Source organism: Anguilla rostrata, chromosome 3, assembly GCF_018555375.3.
Source record: "Anguilla rostrata isolate EN2019 chromosome 3, ASM1855537v3, whole genome shotgun sequence".
NCBI classification, from domain to species: domain Eukaryota; kingdom Metazoa; phylum Chordata; class Actinopteri; order Anguilliformes; family Anguillidae; genus Anguilla; species Anguilla rostrata.
Genome location: NC_057935.1, coordinates 18009503 through 18035428, shown reverse-complemented (window position 1 = coordinate 18035428; position 25926 = coordinate 18009503). Strand labels below are relative to the sequence as shown.

Genomic DNA, 25926 nt, shown 5'->3' with positions numbered 1-25926 from the left:
TTCCATAGAAGGGTGCATTACATTATCTCTGTTCGACTCTGCAGCTCATAGATCTCTAGATCTCTGCAAAAGGGACACAAAGAAGCCCTGCTGAGCCACTGTACCATTAGCACAGGAAACTAAAATGTAACTGCTAACAAGGTTGTACAAATTTCTGGGCGTCTTTTAAAGCAAATACTAAATGTTATAATGAATATAATGTTATAATGAAAATTGTGAAATGAAATGAAACTAAAGCCATAACGTTTTGTGCACAAACCTTCTCGTTATGTTCGGTTTCCACCCCTAAAATGGGTAATAGCTAAAAGAATAGTGAATACTGTCTTTCATTAAACTTTGCATTGAAAATAACCAAAGCCCTATTCAGAAACTTCCATCTGTTTATATGTTGTGCTCTGTTTTGCTTTTGCCACACACATGGCTATCAAAGTTATGTTTGACTCAATGTTAGCCTCAGAATAAATATTTTATGCTCATAAATATAATCATGGATTTATCAAATTGTCATAAATCAGAAAATAGCGCCAGCTTCATATTGCTGCTAAACAAGTTTCAGTATCTGCACATATGCAATCTTACAGATATTCAACCTTTAATATAAGTTCATTATTTCTCTAGATTTAGAAAATGGTAAATAAAGGAACAGTAAATGAAATGATGAAACATGACATTTACTGATTATTGTATCTTATTCTGGGAAACAGAACTGGAAGTGGGTGGACCTAATAGAAAATCAGAACAATGTTCACTGTGTGAGCTGGACTTTGTGTTCCCTGGCTATGAATAACTGTAAATGAGTTTTGTTCCAGTGACCTTTGATATGCACTTCTGTGCGTTGCTTTGCTAAATAAATGGAATATAACAATATCATAGTTACATCTGGGATTTGGAGGTAATCCTCTATTATTTGCAGTCACGAAAAATTGTAACACCTAATTAAAGCTTCTTTCCCCCCCCCTTGTATTTACTTGTACACAGTTGTACAAAAGACATTGGGTGGGAATGTAAACCTTTTAAATCACTAAAAAATGAAATGTGTGTTAACTGGACAACGTACAATATCTCTACATTACCATGACCGCTGTACCTTTTACCATATACTAACTTATACTACAATAATCACAAGAAACGATTACACATTTTGAAGAAATGTTTAAATGGTCACATGTCTATATCCCTTCACAACTATGGCTGTGATGTGACTCCTGATGACAGTGGCAAAGCTATTACTGTCCTAGAAAAAGTGATCTAAAGAGTGACTGTGCTGAAAGTAAATAGATTTTAGTAAAATATTTAAATAAACTAGCACTCTAGTGCTCAGGACACATTTTTTTTAACTTCTGATAGCTGCTGAACACATCAATCGAATAATTATTTAAAAATTAATTAATTATTTAATTAATTAATTATGTTTAATTTATACTATAGCAATTTATTAAATAATAATAATAATAATAATAATAATAATAATAATAATCCAGGACACTTAAATCTAAAATGTTGTATTTTCAATTATAAGTAGAATAGCCATTCACACCAGGGGATTTTTACACAATTATCTGGAAAGCCCCTGATTGAGGGTTTTAGCAGAGACCAAATCCCAGAGTCAGGTCTTGTGAACAGTGCCAGATGTAAGGCATATTTATGACCCTTTTATGCACGTATTTTTAGCAATATACTCACAAGGTGCACAAGGTTACAGCGATATGAATAGTAATTTTACAAATATTCAATTTATCAATATTGTTTTATGTTATTATTGCAGATCGAATGCAAGAGTATATGTGTTATTATTGTTATTGTTATTGTTATTGTTATCGTTATTGTTATTATTATTATTATTATTATTATTATTACCTCTTGCCTACAACAGTGAAAAAACATACATTGCAGCCTGTAAAATTGAGATGTGCATAAACATGGCCTAGATTCATTCTACATTTCTCCTTAACTTTGACTAACAAATGCACTTAGGGTAAGCATTATTTTTGTGTTTACAAATACCATTTGTGAGTTCATTTTGGGGATTTCTGAGTTTGTCAAATTGTGTTTGTAAAACAAAAAATTGTTAGTTATTATAGCTAAGAATGATAGTTGATGAAATGCAATCCACTAAGGCTTCTTGGATTACTTGGATGACTTTAGTTGCGTTGTTTTTGTCATTGGTACTTGGTGTAGTGTAACACCCACACCTCGAGAATCCAGCTAAAGTGAGCACCTGCAGTTTTCTTAAATAATTGGCAATAATTGGAAAGATTCTACTTTATAAACTATTTGGTTGTGTCTTTCTTTCAGATGTATTGGATGCAGACAGTGCTATTTTTAGGCAATGTCTCTCCTTACTCACTGTGTCTTGCACAAATACATGTGACAGTTCCATTTTGCGCAATAGTCTTTCAGACATGCTGTCAGACCTCAGCAAACAACCCAAGCATTAAATCAGTGCAGCTGCCCATGATTGGAATGGTATTGTAAATTGATGCTTATGTTCTAAAAGTTAAAACCGACGCTTTGCTTGTTTAGCCTGATAAAAAAAAATTTGTTAAATAGCCTAAAGATAAGCAAATACTTTGTTAAAGTACTTATTTCCAACAGGGAAGTATCTTTCAAGATGACTATAACCTTGACTACAGAGCAAGAATTGCTCATGCTAGTCTATCTATATGGTGTGGACTTCCCAGTCATCACCTCAGAACCCAATGAAGAACATATAGTATATTCTGGAGTGAAAATTGACACGTGTTCCAAGTCCATCAACTGAGTTGACTGACTTTTCCCCAAGTGAAATAGCTAATCCAATTTTGTAGTTAGGGGTTTTTGATGGCACAATGCCCAAACACATCTTAGGCAACAACAGGGCAAGAGTTGTCAACCCATATTGTACCCATTTTATAACAATGTCTCAGAATACCACATTAGATGCAAGGCCTTACTCTTTTTGCATTTAAAAAAATGAAGTTATGTAAGAGCTATTAAACAACATTAACTCTCAGAAGAAGAACAGACAGAGTTTATGTTTTAATCCTGAAACACCAATGGAAATAGAAAATGGAAAATGAAAAACTAAGTCAAGCACAAGCAAATATCATACCCTACATACAACTGCTGATATGCGTCTATGGCTAATAACTTCTTTTAAACCGTGCCAAACGTAAAGCTTTCATTTTCAATTAAAATACCTTATATCAGTGTGCATGGGTTTCGTTGGTGCTACTTTCCCAGTTTGGTTTTTGCTTTTACTACAATTGCTACTGCAATAGTATCAGTCTATACTTCAGAATGCAGTGTTTTCACCTCCTTAAAAGGTTATCTTTCATGATTCAGAGCGGACGAAACCAGAAGCTGCTTCCTGAGCTACTGTCTACTGAGCTGCTCTTTATTAAAAGGCCTTAAAGACTTAAGACTTAAGACTCACTGTTATAAAGATTACATTTTGGGGCAGATTTAATAGATGATACTAAGCTTTTCGCCTTGCTGTTAGTGGTGATGCTGCTGTGAAAAAAAGATGTAAAAATCATTCATTAAAAAGAAAAACTCCATGAACAATGATCACTGATGGACTGAAATCCAAACCGATGTCAAAGCTGCTCTCTCACGCTCACAGACGTCGCAGGAAGCCAGGCCAGTGTTCAGATTAAAACTATGTGTGTCTTAGTAAGCGCTTTTGAAATTAACAGTACCCTTATTGCTGATTGGACTGTTAAGAGATCAGTTGAGGTTTTCAAAGAGGCATGCATGCAATTTTGTTGTCTGCTTACTGCTTACTGTGGTCTGCACTGGCTTCTCACCTGGAATAGCTGTCTAAATGGCAGTTGCAGCCATTTACCGGGAATGTGTGTCACTCGCAATGTGTATGAGTAATGGAAGAACGCATAAGGCAGAATTAAGTCAACACATATTTCCCGTAACGTTGATTCAATTAAATGCTAAAGTGCCTTTTTTTCTTCACTGGCATATTTTGCTGGTTTACTTGGACTCAGCATGTATTTGGAAAAATGTAACTTGTATTCATAAGTAGGATTCAAAGTTTTCTGAATCCACACCCTGGCCTATTTGGATCCATCTAGAACTTATAACAGGATTTCTGAGAGACTCTCAACCATTTGGTCAAGTTAGTAGACTGGGCAAGGTGCCAATGCTACAATGCTTATGGGGACCATTGATTTATCCAAAAAAGTAAACAAATAAATAACACAAAAGACAAATTTTCGTTTTAAAACCTTTGTTATGTGAAATGAGCATGTGTTTCTTGTGCTAGATTACACAGTGCAGAATAAGATTTTTTAAACTTGTAAGAGCAAAAGATAAAAAGACCGAGACAGGTAGTTTTGGGGATCTTACCCTACACATTTCTAGTGCAGTAGCAACGTACTTCCTCCTCAGAACAAAGAACAAAAGAACAAAAGAGACACAAAGGAAACTATTTTGAGCATGTCTTCGAAATGGCAAATGCCAATTTAAGCCAGGAAGTGCTTCATCACTTGCCAAAGACTAGGTTTGGGATTAGTTAACTATGATAACTCCTCTTAGGTAAAGCTCAGGTTGATGTTTGTATCGAACGTCGTGGACCCATCCTTTTTTGTCATTCGGTACTGTTGAACTGATTGAAAATTGTTTTAGTTCATCATTGCCTTTGGCTGCAAATAACAATGGAAATAACAATGGAGTGCATTTCAGACTGAGGATATCACAGCAGAACCACCCAGGAGGCACAGATATGACAGAATAGCCTAGTGCTTTTATTACTTTTTTTTAACAAGGATTGTTTTAGTTTTTATTTCAACAGCTTGCTTGTTGTTGCTAGCGGTGCTTTTCTATGCTTGAAAATCACTTGCTTTGTGACAGAGAAACCGATGCTACAGCTCCAGTCTGGCAAACAGAGGGGGTGGGGGGTAGTCACATGACCTCAGTGGTAAGAGTTGCTGAGGTGACAGGAAGTTGAGAGTCAGCTATTTGCCTTGTGTGTGGGAGAAGGAGATGAGGGTGCCTCATTAGTTCCTTAGAGACGTGCAAAAAGTGGCAGCCAGGGGATTCTGGGAGACGTATGCCAGGTCAGAGCAGTACTCACACACAACACGTGCATCCAAATGCCATACACCTCAGGAGCCCCTGAGGGGAACATGGATAGTCAAAGAATTCTTGTCACCATTTCCCTGGTGATGGCACTTTCTGCCTCCTGTAACCTGGCCCAAAACACAGGTATGTTGAATTAAGTAAGCTGTCATTTATGTTTATTCTTCTGTTTCTGAGGTAGATGATGTATTTTCCACTTTATTGTTTAAGATCTGTTTGGAAAGCTTCCCTTGTATAATATCTGCCTATTTACACACATGTTTTTGTGTACTTGAATGTGTAATTGTTTCTTCATATATTTTTGGTTATCTCACTCCTATACTATATTTCTGTTCTATTTCTATTACATTGTCATTGGGGAGATTGTATTGGTACAATTGCCATACTGGTAATTATCCGTTCATTTATTGACAAAAGCAAGCGTATTTTATTACTTGTAATACAAACATGATATGTTACACTGTATCCATGGCTGCTATTTTTGGCACTGCAGTATGTGTACACAATCTAATGAGAGAGTATCTCTTTAAATATCTAGTTTCATATCATTTTGAGTGATGCATTAAAAGTAATTGTGCGAATTGGTGTTTCATCTTGTCCAACACATCATGGAACACGTTTCTCAGGGAGATGCCGCTGCAGGCGTTGCCCTCATTAGGAAAGAGAAACATGAATCATGATATGGAAAAACATTTTTGAATTGGGGGTAGCACACTCCCTATGTTAGGACTGATGATTCTTCTTTTCTTTTTTAAACACACATTCTTTTCTAATTTACAAAACATTATCTGTGGCATATAAATAGCAGCGCTCTCTCCACTTATCCATGGCTGTGTGGTTTCTGCTGTATTCATACTGATAAAATGGTTTAACCCCAGGGTGTACACACACACACACACACACACACATATACAACAACAGAGGAATGTAAAAGCCCTTTCTTACTGTACAGTGGTCAGTAGGAGGGCGATTAGGCACTTAGTGTTGGAAAATTACACAACACAACAATGTTGTTTTTAATGTCATTAATATTCGTACACAAAGTATTCATGGAATATGTGCTTCACCTTGGCTTATCCACAGCATTCTGTATCAGCAATTTTGTATAATGGTAGTACCATTGAGCACGGCACTTAACTTAAAAGAGATACTCTTTTCCAGATAAGAGTGTCTGTAATGTCATGTTTTCCAGGCTGTAAAGTTGAAAATAATCATCTTGTAAAAAGCCAAATAATTTCACAATATGTGGAAGCACTCCTCTTACACAGGCAACTGCAAAACAAATTTTACCTATTTTAATTTGTCTATTAAATCAAACCTCTCAAGAGATTTTCTTGGTATTTTCTATGCTCAGAGTAACATCTGAAGTTAAGTAGTCAGTGTCTGTGACAGTGGCTGTACATGTTTAGATAATGCATTTTGCTTAAAGCAAAATTTGTGTGAAAAGCCATGAATTTGAAAGTCAGGTCTCATCCAGAAAATCCATGAAAGCACAGCGCAGCTAAACAAAAAAAAATAAAAATAAGAAATTTGTCAATGGAGATCAGTCACTGATCAATTATAGGTGATTGTTATACATATTTAATACCATTCAGGTTGTCAAAGTAAATTTGGGAGTGGGGGTGGGGGGTGGGGGGGGGGGGGGGGGGGGGGTTGAATTGTGAAATTTAATATCTTTGGAGCAAATTTTTATATTCTTAATTAAAAGAAAATCAAACATTGAGGTTGATGAATGATTGAACTAGGTCTCATGGAAACTTCATGAAAACTTGACTAACTATGAACAGTCTAAACTAAACTATGAACAGTCTCATACTGGGCATCACTTAAAGGATTTTTTTATCCTTAAAAACACTCATAAGGTCTGTAGGATGAAAAATTATACGACTAAGGTTCATTGTCTAATTGAATAATGTTTTTCTAGCATACCAGAAAACACAATAGCAGAAATGCAACAAATAAAGATGTAATGTACAATGTTCTTTCTTTCTCTAACAATTTTATATGATTATAATTTTATTATGTTTTAACTCATAACTGTCATTGCTGTTTATGTGTGTGTGTGTGGTGTGCATGTGCATGTGTTTTTATACTAATATACATAATAATGATATTGTTTCATTTTAATTTGCACGGCCCCACTGTTTGTGTGTGTGTGTACGTATGCATGTGCATGTGTTTTTTATACTAATATACATGATAATGATATTGTTTCATTTTAATTTGCATGGCCTCACTGTGTGTGTGTGTGTGTGTGTGTGTGTGTGGTGTGCATGTGCATGTGTTTTTATACTAATATACATAATAATAATATTTTTTCATTTTCATTTGCATGCCACATTATTAATGCTGCATAATTCTGATCACTCCTTCAGGAACTAATTCCACTACTACTTCCCCTGGCACTCATACTACCACAAAACCTCTCTTTACTGGTAATTATCTTTTTCTAACAACCACTGTCTTCAAGAGCACTGTTTCTGCTGCCACCAAATATGGATTCATATGAAATTGATTTCTTTCCACTTGAAGGGAACGTTGTCAGATAAATTCTTGTCTTTGTCAGAATGTCAGGCGGTAACACTGTTCACATGATATGAAAGTATATAATAGATTATGGAGAATATTATTTAAAAATCTTGAATGTCAGTTAAATCCTGTATCACAAACATAATTTGCATAAGGGTTTATACCATGAATTATATAAGAGTAAAAGTTACATTTTTCTCCGCAGTCACTTTTTGGTGAGTTTTGTATCAGGTGACCAGTGTTACTGTTTTGATTACATGTAGCATGTTGTGATTCATGAATGGTTTTCTGTTATCAGCGTATTTTACTAAGTGATTACAAAAATGTGCTTAGTTATTGATTCTTCTCCATTTGCAGACCACAGGAATGAAAAATATACCATTGGCAAGAGTGTTAATCTCACATGTACAAATAAGACATGGACCGAGATGTTCTACACCACCTGGAGGATCCCTAGAAATGGAAACCACTGCACAATAGCAGCTAGCACAGACAAACCTCCTCATGACACGTGTTTGGATGGAAAAGTCATGCGCAACACATCTAATGGGGAATCCTACTTGCACATTCCTATTTTTAAAGTCACAGATATAGGAATTTATAGGTGTGAAACTGCATTTCAAGGTGCAAGTCTCATAGCAGAAATCACTGTATCTGCCATAGGTAAGAGACCACTTCATCTACTTGAATGTTGAATCCTGCAGTCATTTTGAAAGAATCAGTTTATGCATTTCAAGATGAAAGCTACATGGCACTTATTCACTTCAGATAAAAAAATTTTTTTATTTGAATTTCCCATATGATAGGCTACTTAATGGAATGTTATACAGAGTAAGGGACAAACTGCTATGTTACATTTAATTAGGCTTGATGTCTATCCATTTATTTTTGTAGACAGTGTATTAATAAAACTATATAACCATTAATTGGGTCAAAGATGATTATACATTCAGTTTGGCATCTAGAGACCATTTACCATTTTTTGCATTGTGTATATAAAAATGTAGTAAGTTTAAAGAAAATTCTGCAATCAGCTCATTTTTTGGTTCTTCCAGTTTCCCCACAGATATTCACCAGACTGGTTATCATCAGGGATGGTAAGAGAGAGGCTGTCTGTTCAGCTATTGGTGGTAAACCAGCTGCCTCCATCTCCTGGAGAAATGCGTGGAACTCCAGTGTGACTCAGACTTCCAAAAATAATACAGACGACTCCTTCACTGTGGAGAGCAGACTGATCGTCCCTGACCATGTTCCTGCTGACAACCTGAGCTGCATCATCACCCACCCCAGATGGACAGAGGGTCACACTGAACTGATTTTAGCGTTAAACCATGAAGGTACAGTCATTTCTGGTTTAGAGGCCACACAGGTCATTGTTACTAGTGGATGTTCCTGCTGACAACCTGAGCTGCATCATCACCCACCCCAGCTGGGGAGAGAAGCATTTCACTGTTCACTATGGTCACTGAAGTACATTTTTCCACATTTATACTTCCTACCCAAATGCCTGGAGAATTTTCAGATAATTTGTCCATCATTCAGTCCAAAAGAGCCTAAATTGAGATGTAAATATATCAATGGTGTTGTACAAATAAACAAAGGTATTGCACAGCCAAGCCCATAACAACAATCAAGTGATGTCTTGGGGACAATAACCCTTCATCAGAAATGTAAAAACAAAACAAAAAAAAAAAAAATGTAACAGATGCTCATGCTCAAGTTGTTCCTTAAGATACTGTGATTCTGCTTGATTTCTCCCATCTGTAGAAGACTTCAAATGGTTTTGGATAATAATTCCATTGGGGTCCATCAGTTTCATAGCAGCCATTCTGACTGGATTTTACATCACAAGAAAGCATCTCGCTAAACTGAGGTATGACAGTTTTAATCTAATTTTCTAACATCACTCAGGGTTTAGATGTTTCCTCACTTTGTTGGTGTTCTCAGTAATATAAGTAATACCATGAGAGAGATATGTTTAAAATGAACAGTTTAACCATCATGTTGCTGTTAATGGTTTTTCATGTACTCAGCTATTCTTATATTTTAACAGAAATTGCTGGAAATCCAATATTCCTGCTCCTCCTCCACCCAAAACACCACAGGTAAGTACTGACCAGGAGAAACACAAAACACTCTTATTGTGCAAGAACTTCACTCCACAATGTGTCTGTATTTAGTATAAAGGAAACTGTGACTCACAATTTATTTATTCAAAAAACAGTTTGACATGTTCAGAAACCGTAAAATTCACTGGAACGAGATCCAGTGATAGTTGTGGGCCAATGATGTTTGGACCCTTGGCCTAGGTATAGAGTGGTCATAAGCGATGATGAGGGAGGGTGGTATAAATTGCTCAGAAATTATATTAAAATAAAAGTTGCGCTGTTGAGGGAGAGCGTTTGGCGTTTTAAGTTGTTTTTTCATTCAGGCACAGGATGTGGAGGAGGTTGAGCCCTACGCCAGTTACGTACAGCGCATCAACTCCATTTACAACTCCTCAGCCGAACTCTGCAACGCCTAGAGCTGACTTTCGGGAACCCACGCCACGAGCGCGGTCCGCACCGACAGACACCTACCGCAAAAAGACAGAAAGGGAAACAGAGGAGGGGGGAGTGGGTGGAGAACTTGGAGGTTACAGAAACCCAGGAGACAGTAACTGCGGCAAGAAGCAGCCAGTTTTGCAAAAGAAGCTTGGATCTACTGCCTGGAAGTCTCAGATGACACTTTTAACAGCTTAGAATGACACCTGCAAAATATTTGAACCATGAGAGAGGATTCACACTTTTTGCTCCTGTTGCTTTATTCCCACCCACCCAGAGAGCTGTTGTTGAGTGTTTCACTTCTACTTGACTGAAAATACAGGAGCAGTACTGACAGCACAACAATTTGTCCAAAAAAGGAAGAGCAGACTCATTAGCCCTGGAACAAGACCAGGTCAAAACCTAATATGGTTACAATGGTGTAACTTCATAACTCAGCCGACCAATGGTGGAACTTCATCACTCAGTCACTCGGTCAGTCACAGACATTCACGTTTGTAGGGCTGGCCCCGCTGTTGCAGTCCAGCCAAAAATTTTATTTGAAGGACCGTCAACAGTTTGTTTAATTCATCATTAATGTTCAAGATATTGTATTTTTAAAAGGAAAATTTTTGCCTTTGCATTTGCTTTAATTTTCTTGTAATGGGGAATAGTGCAATCTTAAATGTTTTCAAATGCAAGATATGAAGAAATCCCACTGGCTGAATTGTACTCATCTCATACGGTTTGAACACTGTAGAAGTATGATTCTAAATGTGCACCATACAGGTGCGTTATTGCATAATAATAATGATAATAATAATAATAATAATAATAATAATAATAATAATAATAATAATGTTGCTGTTGAATGTTAAAAATCTTATTTAAAGAACACATTTCTGTCACGTGAAATTGTTACATCCTATATATTTCAAAATTTGGAAATTAAAATAATTTTTGATACTGGTAATCTAACTGGTGATGTCATATCTAGTTAAATGAGACTATTTTGCTGATGGATCTGTGATGTTACAATCCTTTCACTGACTAATGACCAGAGATTCTCTATAGCAGTGCTCCCAAACCTGTTATTGGATATCCCCTTAATGGACCCAAGTATTTGATGTGTTCCACCTCAAGCACACATTTAAAGCTCTTTTTCATATAATTAATTCCTTATTGTTATCTGGCTATGTTCCCATAGATTGCCATATTCTCCCCTGTAGGCAAGAAAAAAGACTTGGTGTCACTGGGAAAGCCCTAATGTGCTTTAAATCTTATCTTGCTGATTGATCTCAATCTGTTAATTCCATAACTTTTGGTGTACCTCAAGGATCCATGCTGGGTCCTTTGCTCTTTTCTCAGAACATGCTCCCCCTTGGGAACATCATAAGCAGACATGATGTTAACTATCACAGCTATGCAAATGATAAGCAACTTTACTTATCTTTTAAACCAAGTGAAGTTGATCTGCTAGTCAAATCTTCAAGACACAAAGGCTTGGATGACCCAAAGTTTCCTCATGTTGAATTCTGATAAAACTGAGATGCTTAGGTTCCAAATCTCTTTAAATTCCCCAAATATATATAGTTTCTCTGTCTCTGCAGTTATTGAAAACCTTGGTGTAACATTTGATTCAGATCTCTCCTTTCAGACCCAGATTAATAATGTCATTAGAGTGGCCTTCTTCCACCAGAAGAACATATCTAAATTATGGAAGATGTTATTCCTCCAGGATGCTTAAAAATGGTTCATGCATTTGCAGCCTCCTGGCTTGATTATATATTTCATAGACTGGTTGCAACAATTCAGCCCTGAAATATCTCTGAAATATTGTAGAGAATGCAGCTGCTAAGGTTCTTACTAGAACTAAGAAATGGAAAAATATCAGTCCAGTGCCAGTCCAAATTTAGAATTGACTATAAGATCCGACTGTTAACTTATAAAGCTTTAAATGGTTTGGCTCCAGAATACCTTAGTGAATTATTTATTCCTTACTCTCCTCTAAGATTACTTGGTTCTCAAGATGCTGGTCATGTGAAAATTCCATGCATAATCTAAGACTACAATGGGAGGTGGAGCCTTCTCTTACAGAGTTCCTGTTTTATGGAACCCTCTCCCCATGCATGTGCAGGCTTCAGACACACTCTGTCTTAAAGTGTAGACTTAAAACTTATCTCTTTAGCCAATAGTTAGCCATTCCTCTAGTCCTATGTCCTGTTAAATGGTCAAGTTTAATCTGGACTACTGAGTGGGCCAGGGCATACTTTCAGAACTTCCACTCAAACCAGCAGGACCAGATACAGCACGTGCTTATCAAATCTAAGCAGCACTTGTTAGTGGGCTGTTTACATACATCTGAGGTGTCAAGCAGGCCGTTATAGAGCTGACAAAATCAGTTATCTAGCGTGAAGTGTCAAACTGGCCTGAACAGATCTGACACACTTGGTAGTTCAGCCTTTTTGCATGAATGTTTGATCTGAGTTATCCCTACAGGGTTAGAGCATACATTGAAATTGAGTTGGGGCTGCAGTACATTTACTTTGTTGACAATCTTTATAGTGCCTAATCTCATAATCGCTGTTTCTTTTTTCCTTGTCCCTCCTTTGTCCTGAGTTCACAAAACGCTCCAGCCTTGTTTCCTTGCCTGAGTTCCCGGGATTGCTCCAGCCCTGTCAATCACTCCATGGCCACGGACCGCTGCAGCCCTGTTCCTCGCCAGTTCATGCCTTGATTCAGCCTGTAGCTCCAGATGAATTAACCAGACCCTCTAAACCGCACTATACTATACGATTTGGACCTCTACTATTCCATTTAGTTTATAGCCTCAGCTGTAACCAGCTGAACCCATTTTAATTTCTGTGATTCTGTCATTTATTATATTCCATTCTCCTAATACTTTACACCAGGCCGGCCAATGGAGCATGGCCTTCCCCTCAATAACCAGGCTCTGCCCGAGATTTCTTCTCAGGGAGATTTTTCTCGCCACCGTTTGAAGATTTTTCTCCCCAGTGGAAGTTTTTTTTTACCTTGTGCTTGCTTTTTGGGGGTCCAGGCCTGGTTTTTGCTGTTTTACTCTGTTTCTTGCTCTTTTCACTGCTACTCTTTTCACTGTGTCTTTCTGGTAGTTCTCTGTAAAAAGCACTATACAAATAAAAACTGAAGAACACCTGATACAACTAATAAAACTCTTGATTAGTTGTATCAGGTGTGCTTGAGGTGGAACACATCAAATACCTGGATCCGGTTAGGAGTACACCAGGAGAGTTTTGGGAACCACTGCCCAATAGTAGTGCAGCCCCAGGGGCCTTATAAAATGGTCTTATGTTCAAATTGTATCTTAAATAGTGGCTTACACAGAAAACCATGACTGAGTAATTATTTATAAAATCCCCCTTTGACGTGGATATGATAGTATCAGTATCTCTACGTGAAGTTTCCACTAGACGTAAGTTAATTACGAACTGTTAAGTCGAGTTACTGCACGTTTGATGGCTGTGCATGAATCCCCTGGCTGTGTGCACACATAAATAATTAATACAATTTAATTGATAATTGATAATGTTTTAGGTATGAAGAATGCAAAAATCATGATCCCATGTAAGATATGATGAAATGTCACAAATAGCCTGCTGTATGAGAAAACTATTATTCAGTCATGGCTGCACTAGCATTATTGGTGTTCAAATTGAAGATTGAGACTTATATATCACAGGTGCGTAAGATGCAGATACAGCACTTAAAATCAACGTGAGCAACTGTTTTTTTTTGTTTTGTTATCAATTACCTTTATAAATCAAGGGTAAGCACAACTCGGGACATTATTTTAAGGTTACGTTTAATCATATATTCAATAATATGTTTATCCATGAAGCTCGAGGACCTGTATTCTTGCAGCATCATAGACTTGATTGCTGGCTTTGGATTGGGTTAAGAAGTAAAACGTCTTACTGGTAGAATAGACGTAATTCCACAGGGCACAGTAAGTGCTTTCTTTGGCTTAACACTCCCCCGTGTGGTGGAGGGTCATACTGGCAGGAAATGACTTCAAAAACGGAAACAAAATTGTTTACAATGCATGCCATATTTCAATGCTTTGTAAGGAGTCTTATGGAACTGGGATCTATCTTGAATGATCTTGGAACTTGTGGGTTGGATTCCCAGATAGGGCATTGCCGCTGTACCCTTGAGCATGGTACCTTCCCTGAATTGCTTCAATAACATATCTAGCTGTATAAATGGATTGTAGCCTAGGTTAAAAATGTATTGATGTAGGTCCCCCTGGATAAAAGTATGAACTAAATACTGCAATTTATGTGATTTGACTTTGGCAGTCCACGGTTGGCTGCATTGTTCAGACACTGCAATTGCTTATGATGCAATCATCTTTTTGAATTGTTTTTTAAGTTATTTTTTGCATAGTTCTAACATTTCCTTTCAACTTTTTTGTTATTCCCATATATTTCAGTTTTCTAAGATGAGTGTTTCTTTGTACTGTGCCTAAGTCGAGACGGTCTTAACTTGAGACATTCTTAGCGACAAAAACCCTTGCAGACTGTTAACCTACATTTCAAGCAGGTTTCACAACTGCTGAGCTCAGGAAACTTCTGCTTCTCTTTAATAGAAACAAAGAAAAAAAAAGAACAAGGCAGTAAAAGAACGCATTGAGGTCTCATCACTTCTTAATTTTCCCCTGTAAAACTCTGATGATGCTGTTACACATCGCTGCTCGCTCAAGCCTCACGCTCACGATCAGTAAGGTGAGTCTGAATATCTAAAGACCAAAAAAGAAATTATATTTAAAAGTTTTGAATCTGAAACCTATGCTTGGTGGTCAGCTGTCTATTTTATGTTTTTTACAGCCTCATTTGAAAGGGCGGCTTCTGATAAAATAGATTAAATGAAATGGAAGCAAAATCAAAATGACTTTATTTCTATTGTGTCAATATCACTGTGGTGACTACAGCAAACCGTGAGAGATTATGGATTCCTTTAATAATTCTAAAGCAGTACTGAAGTGCTGGTCTGTGAATGATAATTAGCTTGACAAATATCCAAGTGTGACTACTGACATTGTTGAGAGACCTTGGTACAAAATATCTTCCATGGTCCACATCTTAAATGCCTTATAACATATTCAAATCTTTAGTCCTTTTCTCTTAGAGCCTTCACTTTTTGAGGCTGTTTGTGCTTTAAGTGTTAACAATCCTGCAGTAGTGTGGGGGGTGGGGGGTTTTGGGGGGGCTTCGTGGAGCAGTGGGGGTGGTAGTCAGGTAACCAGAAGCTGGATGACAACTGTGGTAGTCAATGCACACAGTGCTTCTGAATTGCATCAATGAATATCCGGTTGTGTAGAATTAGTGATATCATGGCAATTGGAGGATTCTCAAGGAAGCAAAGAGCTTAGGAACCAAGCTCTATTCTCAAAGTCCACAGTGCTATGCTGTTCCTTGTTAAACAAAAGGACAGACCCGTTGTTGAGGTGGAATGTCCTGATATAATACTCCTCCTAGTGAAGTTACTCTGTCTAACAGTCAGGATTGCTACAATATGTAAGCTGGGCCCCATTTGTATGGTCCAGCACCTACATGATGCAGCGATGATTCTGGTGATTTCAGTGAACTAAACAGTCCATCCTCCTAGTTTATTTTGCTCCCGTCATTTTTACACTGAGTACAGCACACCCATGCCCAGGGCCAAAAAACGCTTTCTTTTCTTGCAAAGCCCTTATTTTTAAATTGACAATATTGTTACTTTGGTACATCAATTTTCAATGTCGTACAAAGATTAGACCATCATCTTTGGACAGAGCTCAGTGAAACCTGCGGGGTCCTTCTGTTCACAGCACACTTCTGCTTCTGATTTAACTGTGTGTCTCGTGGTTGTGAGAAACACCTTCTGGTTTGGGACACATTTCTTTACATGTATATTACTTCCTGTTTTTTAAAATTACGCCATGGAGAAAATCCATACACCAAAATAAATTTGCCCTTAAGTGTACAGTGCATTTGCATTACATGATCAGTTTACTGTACATTCCATTGCCAGTTACAGTGTATGCTACATGGTGTTCTGCAGCAATACAGTTTCATTCTTAAGTTTACATCACATTGGGTTTATGTTACATTGTCAGTTACAGCACATGCTACATGCTGTTCTGCAGCAATACAAATTCATTAAGTTAACATTACATTGATTGCTTACATCACACTGTCAGTTACAGTGTATGCTACATGCTGTTCTGCAGCTGTGCACAGTTCCTGTAGCAGCTGAATAGAGCTGAATACTGTATGTGAAACCACAGGAAGGTTTTGCATCAATATGAGTAAGCGCTGTGTTTATTATTGGCACTCATTAGGCGGTAAATTAGTGCTTGTGTGTAAATGCTCAGCACTGCATTTTATGGAGCAGAGCGCAATACCACCAGAGGCCATTTTCAAAGCTTTCCACTTGATCACTTTTGTCCAGGTGCACGGGATCATGGAACTGATTTTGTTTGGGTTGACTGTAGCCCTGCATCTAAAAGACACACACACTCAAGGTAAGAAAAAAACTGTCTACACAAAAATGACAGCTCCCTTATTTTGTAAAAACACAAAAGGGCATATTATATTGCAAAGAGCTGCATAAACATCAATCGTTTTCCTTTTAGTAACTATGACAGATTGAAACTTAATAACCATGAAAAATCTACACAGTGGATATTGATGATGCAACTTTTTTTGTGCCTTTGCAAAACAGGGATTCAAATGAAAACTTTTGGAACGGGAAATAATGTATCTCTCCTGTGCTCAAATAGAAGATGGAATGAATTAAACATGGTGAGGTGGGACATTAAGAGAAGAGATGGAAGTGACTGTTTTGTGGCTTTGGAATTTGAAAATATTACAAGAAACAGCACCTGTGATTCCAGAATAACAATACAACAAAGGGGAGATGGAGTGGTTTTACAAATATCCCCCTTCAACTCATCTGATGAAGGCAATTACACTTGTGAGACTGTCTCCTTGCATGAAGATGAGCCTGCACATTTTAATGTGAAAGGTAGAGTATGTGCAATACTCTGCACACTATACGCTGCATATTCAGTGAGTACGTTCACATAGTTTATTGAACATTGCCGAAAGTATTTGCCAACAGTGCCAGAAAAAGACCTTTTTAAAAAATGTGAAAAAATTAGCTCACTTTTTTTGTCATTTTAATTCTTTGGGATTTATTTGGATTGAAATGGCTTTCTATTTACTATTTGCTAACAATATACATGTAAATTAAACTGGACTTACAGTGTATTTACATGCAGCTGCATGGCCAAGTCGTACATTGCAATTAATAGACATTATTCTGCCTTTGCTGGTTTTTCGCCTGAAAGCTGAGTCTAATGTGAACGCGTCCGAGGCTAAGCACCACCGGCCTTCGCCAGCTGGGACTGTGATATGGAGCGTGTGCGGCTCTGTAGCCCTCCTCACTTTGATTGTGCTTTCCTCTGTGATCATCAGGAGAAAACTACAGAGGAAAGGGAGGTAAGAGCATCAACAGTATATCAACAGCGAATTATTTTTCATTTCATTTGTAAGAATTTATTGCATCTATGTAGTATAAAGTGTTATACTTCATTGTGGTCATACAGACCTACATATTTGTAGCATTATAAAAACATACTATAAATGCTAGATTACTTAATGCAATGTGTACCTGTTCTGTTTGCAAACCCAACCCGTAACTATGAGCTGGCAAAATAATATTATTTATGCTACGCAGTTTTGATCGTAAAACTATTTGATGAAAATATGCTTATCATTTCTTACTCAAGCACATTAGAGTTGAAATAAACAATATGAGGTTAAAGGGCAGACTGGCAGCTTTAATTTGAGAGTATTTACAATTATATCAGGTGATTTTTTTACCCCACGATGGCCTGCTTTACTGGCATTGACATTTATTTGGTCCTAATGTTTGAGACAACAGCAACACACACCAAATGCTAATTCTATACCTAGAATCCATGGTAGGCCTTTCGCTAGCCTCCTTATGTATGAGCTAATGATGCAACAACACACAGCTGGTCAAGAAACAGCAATTGTCCAAATACGTTTGCTCCCCTAAAATGGAGGGACTATACTAAAAAGGAATGAAATTCCTACACAGATCACGCAATATGGATGTAAATACCCTGTGATGCCAGGAAGGGAACTGAGGTGCAGCTGCCAAGGGGGTATCACTACCCCTACACATGGGTATGGCCACAGCTGTGGCTCATTGTAATCATATCAGCTGTGGCCCATTACCTAATTATGGGCTCTATAAGAGACCTAGCTTCCAGGCCTAGGGAAGGAGTGTTTGGACAGTGTTTGGAAAAGCTGGGCTATTCACAGTGTGGTGGGTTTGTGCCAGTATTTGCATGGTTTTATGTTCCTTTTTCTTTGAAGCGCTTGGTTGTCAGATTGGCTCTTTCTTCTTTTCTTTACGATTTCTAATGTTTTAAGTGTTTTTGAACCAGTGAAAGGTGGTAAGCCAAACCGTCCAGTTGTGTTTTCTGTCTGTCCATCACATGAGCAGCGGCCAGTCCTGCCTCCCTACCCATAAATTAAAGCTGACAGTATGTACTTTAACCCCGTATTCACTGTTTCATTTCAAATCCAATGTGCAGGAGTACAGAGCCAAAAAACAGCAATTGTGCCGCTGTCCCAATAATTTTGCATTTTATTTATATTTGGGCTGGCAATCTTAGATATTTAGATCCATGTCACCCACATCTAATGGTGTAAGACTTGTATTCAATCAACATTTGTCCTGAACTTTTACTTACTGGACAAATTTTTTAAATTAATTTTAAAATCATTTAAGTTGTTTCAGTTAATTGTGAGTCAAAGTTATGTGCTCATGTTAATTAAACTGAACTAAACAAAACTGATTGATCTTTTTTCTTAACACACAGAAAGAAACCAGGCACAAGTGAGAGATTTGTGTTCTACACAGAAGAGGTACAGAAACAAAAGCTTAGTGCTTACCAATGGTTTTGATCAGAGGCAATGCAGAATTTTGAACAAATCACTTCTATGCAAACATTGTACTCACTATTAGTGTAAAAATTTGAAACTGATCTGACATTATAAATCATGGATACTGTACATACACAAAAATATTAATACAGCAATGTCTGTTTTTAATATTTTCAGATCCAGGATATTGAACCATACATCACTTATAGTGAAAAGACAAATGTGATCTATAGTAGCTAAAGACGTCCAACCTCAGAAAGGAACATTAATTACAAGAAAGAAGAATGGATGTGATGTCCCAGAAATCTCAGCATAATTTTCCCACATTAAAAAAATCATCATCTACAACAGTATTTGACTACTATATGATGCTCATCAGATAGTGCCAGATTAATACTAGTGCAAGACTGATGTTAATTCATATGGGACTATTTTTTCTATTATAATGTTGGACTGTCAACAGCTACGAGCATATCCTAATTTTTTTAAAGGATGCTGTCATTTTTTACAAGATGATACCAAATATAAAATGAGAATGTCGTTGAGAGAGTCGTTTGTGACGTCTATTTTTTTCATGAAGAAACTGCACAATCATAGAGGTCGAAGCATGTTGAGGCAGTTCCATAACTGGGGTTTTTATTTTATAGTTCACCATAAAATGAACTATACAAATTCATTTTTTAAAATGTACATACTGTCCAATGTGTGTTCTAATAAATGTATGACCCAAATAAATGTGTTGCATCACTAATGTCTGTCAGTGTGTAGACACAGAATTTCTTTACCTGGGAGGTCAGGGCAACTCTTACATACACATCATTGCACTGTAGCATTTCCAGTGAGGTACCAACACTGTGGGACACAGACTCAGAACAGATAATTAAAAATAGATTACCCTGACACCTGTGATCTTTAACTTATTTTCCTTTTAGCTGCAGGGGTGGTGGAATGGCGAAATGCATGACAGAAGATGTCAAGTGACGGCTAGACCACAGGTTCTCCACTGGCTGGTGTAGGCTGCTCATTTTCTATTGAGGTCACTGCGCTGCTTCGCCTTTTAAAATAACTCAGAACACAGGCCACAGCTCTGTGCGGTAACATTACATGTAGCCATACTGAGAGAAGGGAAGGCAGTTAGGCTGCAAGTGTTCTACTTTGCATTTACTTTGTCAAGGTACATGTGGAGTGTGCATGCAATTTCTCTGTCACATTTTGACTGGACTCAATGCGTTAACCAAAGCAGAGCTAAAAGCCAAACCCTGAAAACTGCTTCCCTGAGTGCTGAAAAAACAGACACATGAGGCCTGAAACCAGATGAGAAACTGTCACTGGTAATTATTTCACTTCAATCTGGACTGGCTTTTAATGACATGTTCTGAAGATTATCTTAATTGTAACCCTGGCCTTAAAAATCGCCTTATTATAAGGCTACAATCGTATTTCCAAAAAGTTAAAAAATTCTGATAGTTCAAAATCAATGACTAACTCCTATCATCATCCCTTCCCTTGTTCCTAAACCAAGCCCTAATTTCCCTCATCTGTAACATTTACCAATTTCCTCATTTAAATCCTGAACCTATATCTGATCCCAAGCCTAATTCAAACCCTAAAACCTAGCCCTAGCAGACACATCGCATATCTCATCCAAATATAATATAGTCAAGTAAATAAACACAGAGAAACAAGTTTGACATAATTTATTATGAAAAGTGTATTTCCGTGCAAAAAAACCAACATATACAATATTATAGTCTCAGATTTGGATAGTTAAAATTTCTGATCTTACAAAATCAATGACTAAGCCCTGCTCTAATCTTTTCTCTTGTTCTGACACATAGTCCTAGATTTACTTTAATACTATGCCTATCCCCCTCTGAACAGTGCCCACTGCTCTTACCATAGCAATTGTAATATATACAAACAACAACATATGTATCAGAGGTGAAGACAGTATTTTCACAAAAAAAATCTTAATACAGTTTTGCCATTATAAAAATAAAAAAGAAATCTGCTTTTAAGTATGTCTATAGATATACAATGCCAAATTTTATGGGAGTCAGTCCATTTTTGTTGAAGGAGAAGAATTCATTGTTTTTATAAAATTTACAATGGTGAAAACTCCAGTCAGGCAGAAGATATTGATCCAATAGTTCATTTTCAAATAAAACAGACCATAGGTGCGGGCTCATGATCATTTTGTCATGCGTACTATGGCACCACCAGCTGGCCAATCCTCAGACACCCAAACAAGTCTATCAAGTTTGGTAAGCCTCTGGCAAAATATGTGAAAATCATTAGTGGCTAAAACCGAGTATTAAAAATAATCCACAAAAACAAACTGGTACCAGCCTCTGCAGTGTATAAATGGTGTGTGTGTTCTTGTGAGTCAATTTGGTCAGATATTCTGATTAAAAAGCATCACCTTTGTGTTCAAATCTATAAATCAAGGGTGAGCGCAACTCAGGAAATACTTTTAAGGTTACGTTTAATCATATATCCAATAATATTTTTATCAATGAAGCTCGAGGACCTGTATTCTTAAAACACCACAGACTATGATTGTTGGCTTTGGACTGGGTTAAGGAATAAGAAGTCTTACTGGTAGAATAGACATAACTCCACAGGGCACAGTCAGTGCTTTCTTTGGTTTCACACTCCCTCTTGTGGTGGAGGGTCATAATGGCAGGAAATTACTTACAAAACGGAAACAAAATTGTTTACAATGCATGCCATGTTTCAATGCTTTGTAAGGAGTTTTATAGATTGAATAGATGTAATTCTACAGTGCATGGTAAGTGCTTTCTTTTGGCTTCATATTAAAATTCACTTAATAAAATAATAAACTATCAGTTTGACAGCTGGCTGGCAAACTTTGGTATTTAGATCCACGTCACCCACATATAATGGTTTAAGACTTGTATTCAATCAACATTTGTCCTTAACTTTCACTTACTGGACAAATACAAGAGTCACTTTTGTCAGTACAATAAAACAGAGAATTATTTCAAATTGTGTCAGTGAAGAAAAATATTTAAGTTGTTCGCAGTTAATTATAATTCGAAGTCATGTGTTCATGTTAATTAAACCCAACTAAATTGAACTGACAAATCTTTTTAACACACAGGAAGAAACCAGGCACAACTGAAAGAGTAATGTTTTCCACTGAAGAGGTACAGAAACAAAAGCTTACAGTGATTACCAATGGTTTTTAATTTTGAACAAATCACTTCTATACAAGCATGTTGTACTCACTATTAGTGTACAAATTTGAAACTCATGGATACTGTACATACACAAAAATATGAATACAGCTGTGGCAAACACGCCTGCCACAGGTCACCGAAGTGGCTTTCCAAGGGGCCCTCCAGCACAGAGACACAGGGAGAAGATGTTCAAATAGTCCACATTTATTCAGGAGGGTTTGGCAAGATGGTACAGCCAAATGAGCAGATTTAAAATCCTGTCATGACAGAGAAGGCTCCCTTGTGTGGGTGGGGATGGCAGATTTAACCTGTGCGCAGTGATTACCTCACTATGCACAGGTGCAGCCACTCCTGTTCCTGGGTCCAATTTGCCTGGCCAATTATCTAATTCTTAACCAATTATCCAATTGGCCAGGTCTAATTAGCTTGACCCAGGGCAGGTGTGGCTGCTTAAACCAGCCATCCCCACACCACAACAGCATTGTCTGTTTTTAATATTTTCAGACACGTGATTTATAGTAGCTAAAGATGTCCGACCTCAGAAAGGAACATTCATTTGCAGAAAGAAGAATGGATGTCATGTCCCAGGAATGTGTGTAATTTTCCCACATTCCCACAACATGGTGTGTCGGGGGTTCTTTGGCAGGTTGGCAATGAGGGTTTTCTTTTTTTTACTTTTAATTTTTTATGGTTATTTTTAATTTGTAATGGTTATGCTATGCTCATTAATATTGTCGTGGCATTTAAAGTAAAAATGCCTGAGGTTAACCTACTGGTGTAAAATTTTAAGTCTCTCTTGCTTTCTCTCTCTCTCTCTCTTCCCACATGGATTCCATGAATGACACCTTTGTGTCTAGCCTAAGGTAAATCTAATTTGCAAGATCTACTGTATCCGTGTATAGAAAAAAGCCTTAAATTTGCCCATCGCAAGCACACCTCATCTGTAACAAACAAATTCTGTAATGTGAACTCAGAACCGACTGAGAGGTAGATTTGCATATATATTATATTTATTACAAATACTATATATAAAGTTTTTGGCATTCGTTTAACTAAAATTAAGCCAAATTTAAAACAGGGAATCAGCAAACACCAGTTTATAATAATGTGTTATTAGACCCATAGACGACGGGCAACACAGGTACAGAAACCATCGGCATACTGCACACAGGTTAAAAGGAAATGGAATAGCAGTCCAGAAGGTGGTGCCATCTCAAAAATAGAATAACATCTCTTGAATCAGTTCATAAGAACATAGTCATCGCTCCAGTCCTCTTTGATGGTGGCCTCGTGAGCAGGTCCAGAAGGTATGTTTATGGTGGCATAGTCACAGCCATCTTCGCTGTCATGCTCCATTTTCCTCCGGGTTGTCTCATTACCGTGGTCAATGGTGGTGTACAGGACTTCTTCAGACAAATTTTTGCCATCATGCTGTCACAAAGAACATTGGGACATATTATTTTTGATGGGTCTATGAATCATTTCCCATTTGGCATAGGCTTATTTTACTTCAACTAATAAACCTTACAATAACAAAATACTTTCACCAAAAAATATCTTGGGAAACTGAGTGTGAAACTGAAAAAGCACACCTGAATTTGTAAAAAAAAAAAAAAAAAGAAAAGAAAAAAAGTCTAAAGTTAAAAATTGATTAAACTTTAAGACTTTCAGACTAATGACATGTTTTCAAGCAAAAGTGATCTCTGGATTTGGCCTTTTTCTTACATACAAAATAAGAAACCATAATATCATATTTATAAAGGCTGTGGAAGTGCTATGTTAAGCCTTTACAAAAACAAAAATAAAAAACAAAAAAAATGAATTTAAAGAGGATGAATTTCGACTGAAGCCTGACATTTGAGATTTCAACAGCACATTTTTAGGTCATGTTAATAAAGCTAGACACCATTTTCAGCATTGTGCTCAATGAATTTACATGTATCCTGTATTGTGCTTGAATTAATACCATAGAACAGTCTGTAGTGCTGAACACACCATGAATGTGCTGACTAATCGCATCTGCATGTTTCAAATCAACATTTTACCCTTTGGCTAATTAAAATGACATTACACACACAGCTAAATAGGACTTCAGGACAGGATTGTGCAGGGATGGGAAAAACTTGAGGAGTTATAAAGTAATAATGGCTTTTTTAAGATCTAGCCATACTTGTACAATCCCGAGGGGAGGCCTAGCCCTGGAACCGGAAAGAAATCTGGGCTAATGTCACACATAAGTGTTTCACAAACAAACAGAAAGACATTGCCTAGTAGGGGTGGGCAGAGGCGTCATTATCTGTATCTGTATCTGTTTATCTGAGTCTGTATCTGTATTCGGATAGAAGACAGGAAGTTGGCGTGGTTTATACAGGAAGTCAAGTTCAATGCCCCCCCCCCAACTCTCTCTCTCTCTCTCTCTCTCTCTCTCTCTCCCGGTTTTGCAGTTTCCTATACAAAGGCAGCCATGTGACAACATGTTTTGCCACTCAGTCCCGACTGAAGGGGCGTATTCCGGTGGGAAAGTGACGTCATTGCATACCCTCTATTGCCTAGATGTCCACGAATACTGTTTGTGTCTCCCCACTCGTGTTTTCATGTGTAAATGACACTTGGCTCTAACTGAACACTGTCCCCACGGATGCACTGACTCAGAACATATATATCATTTGTTCTGGGAGTGCTCCATAGCTAGACAGCATCAGTGGGGGGCAGTGAATCTCCTAGCAGGTCATTTGGGAGGCATGGAACATCAAGGTCCAAAAAACATAACCTGGACCTGATTCAAAACCTCCTCCAGGACAGCATTATGTTGGAACAGCATAAAAAAAATAGATTGGCAAGACAGAAATGGGGGGTGGATCACTGGAAATAACACACACACACAGAAAAACACTAACTCCATCATGCATTCTGTTACACATAATTTGCGGTGATAATATCAGCAGGAGGTTTCCTGTTGCTTGCTGTAGCTGAAATCCAGTGTTAGGGTCCTAGCAGCGTTTATCAACCTTAAGAACACTGAATTAGCTGCACTTACATTTTCCCTGTCGATGGCTGCTCCCGTATCACCTTGAGCAGTAACAGAAGGGAAATTAATGCATTAGTTATAAAATATAAACTATTGTAAGCAAGGCCATCCCCTAATTACAGCCTTACAGGAAGTGAAACATGCAATGCACAGCCCTTCAATACGTTTTTAAACTGTTAAGAGTGTCACCGTCTCTACAAGTGATGTTCAAACTAAATTGAACGGGTCATAAATTTACATTAAAATTTTTTTTAGCATCTTACTGAATGCTGACAGGAAAATGTATATTGTATCTATTTGTTTTTTTATTATTATTATGTAATTTCTTTACAAAAATGCAATATGTGTATAGTTAAAATATTTTAATAATTGGTGTGATTTAAAAATGTATCATTTTAAATTATTTCAAGGTAAAAAGTAAGATAATGTAATGACCTGATATAAAACTATGCAATTCAATGAGGCCAAGCTAAAGTGTATGGCTTGCACAGTGCATCTGAACTCAAAGAAATCAATCGCAAAGAAATTAGGAATTAATATACCAAGTTCAAAAAATGATAAAGTACTGA

At 37.3% G+C, this 25926-nt stretch overlaps 2 protein-coding genes and 1 long non-coding RNA gene across 7 annotated transcripts in view; 2 read left to right on the top strand and 1 right to left on the bottom strand.

Annotated features, from left to right (window-relative positions):
• Window positions 1-4906: 4906 nt before the first annotated feature.
• LOC135250367 (cell surface glycoprotein CD200 receptor 1-A-like) lies at window positions 4907-17647 on the top strand. Of its 2 annotated transcripts, none has more exons than XM_064326580.1 (10): window positions 4907-5199; window positions 7449-7508; window positions 7960-8265; window positions 8658-8939; window positions 9370-9475; window positions 9656-9707; window positions 10034-14887; window positions 16596-16668; window positions 16927-17171; window positions 17497-17647. In XM_064326580.1, the coding sequence occupies exons 1-7, from the start codon at window positions 5088-5090 to the stop codon at window positions 10124-10126; spliced, it is 1011 nt and encodes a 336-aa protein (XP_064182650.1). In that variant the 5' UTR covers window positions 4907-5087; the 3' UTR covers window positions 10127-14887; window positions 16596-16668; window positions 16927-17171; window positions 17497-17647. The 2 variants fall into 2 exon arrangements, with proteins under 2 accessions (XP_064182650.1, XP_064182649.1); XM_064326579.1 differs by having other exon boundaries at window positions 16869-17171.
• Window positions 17648-17653: 6 nt separating this feature from the next.
• LOC135250374 (uncharacterized) lies at window positions 17654-19877 on the top strand. 2 transcript variants are annotated; one of them, XR_010328914.1, is made up of 3 exons: window positions 17654-18503; window positions 19063-19108; window positions 19304-19877. It is a non-coding gene; the product is annotated as an uncharacterized LOC135250374 (long non-coding RNA). The 2 variants fall into 2 exon arrangements; XR_010328913.1 differs by having other exon boundaries at window positions 17654-18633.
• Window positions 19325-25926, bottom strand: part of si:ch211-214p13.7 (uncharacterized) — a 19637-nt gene continuing 13035 nt past the window's right edge. For 2 of the 3 annotated variants that reach the window (XR_010328911.1, XM_064326589.1), the window contains exons 5-6: window positions 25367-25398; window positions 22313-23760 (exon numbers count right to left, since the gene is read on the bottom strand). Coding sequence is in view for 1 of the 3 variants with exons in the window: in XM_064326589.1 (XP_064182659.1) it covers window positions 23569-23760; window positions 25367-25398 (224 nt within the window). In the remaining 2 variants the exon portion in view is untranslated. Of the gene's footprint in view, window positions 19378-22312; window positions 23761-25366; window positions 25399-25926 lie in introns of those variants that run through there. The other variant, XR_010328912.1, reaches the window with a different exon arrangement.

Bases quoted from the DNA above. Each gene is read 5' to 3' on its own strand.
- LOC135250367 (XM_064326580.1), top strand. From the start codon at position 5,088: ATGCCATACACCTCAGGAGCCCCTGAGGGGAACATGGATAGTCAAAGA. The intron at 8,940-9,369 runs GTACAGTCATTT...TCCCATCTGTAG, and splicing joins TTTAGCGTTAAACCATGAAG to AAGACTTCAAATGGTTTTGG. The intron at 9,476-9,655 runs GTATGACAGTTT...ATATTTTAACAG, and splicing joins AAGCATCTCGCTAAACTGAG to AAATTGCTGGAAATCCAATA.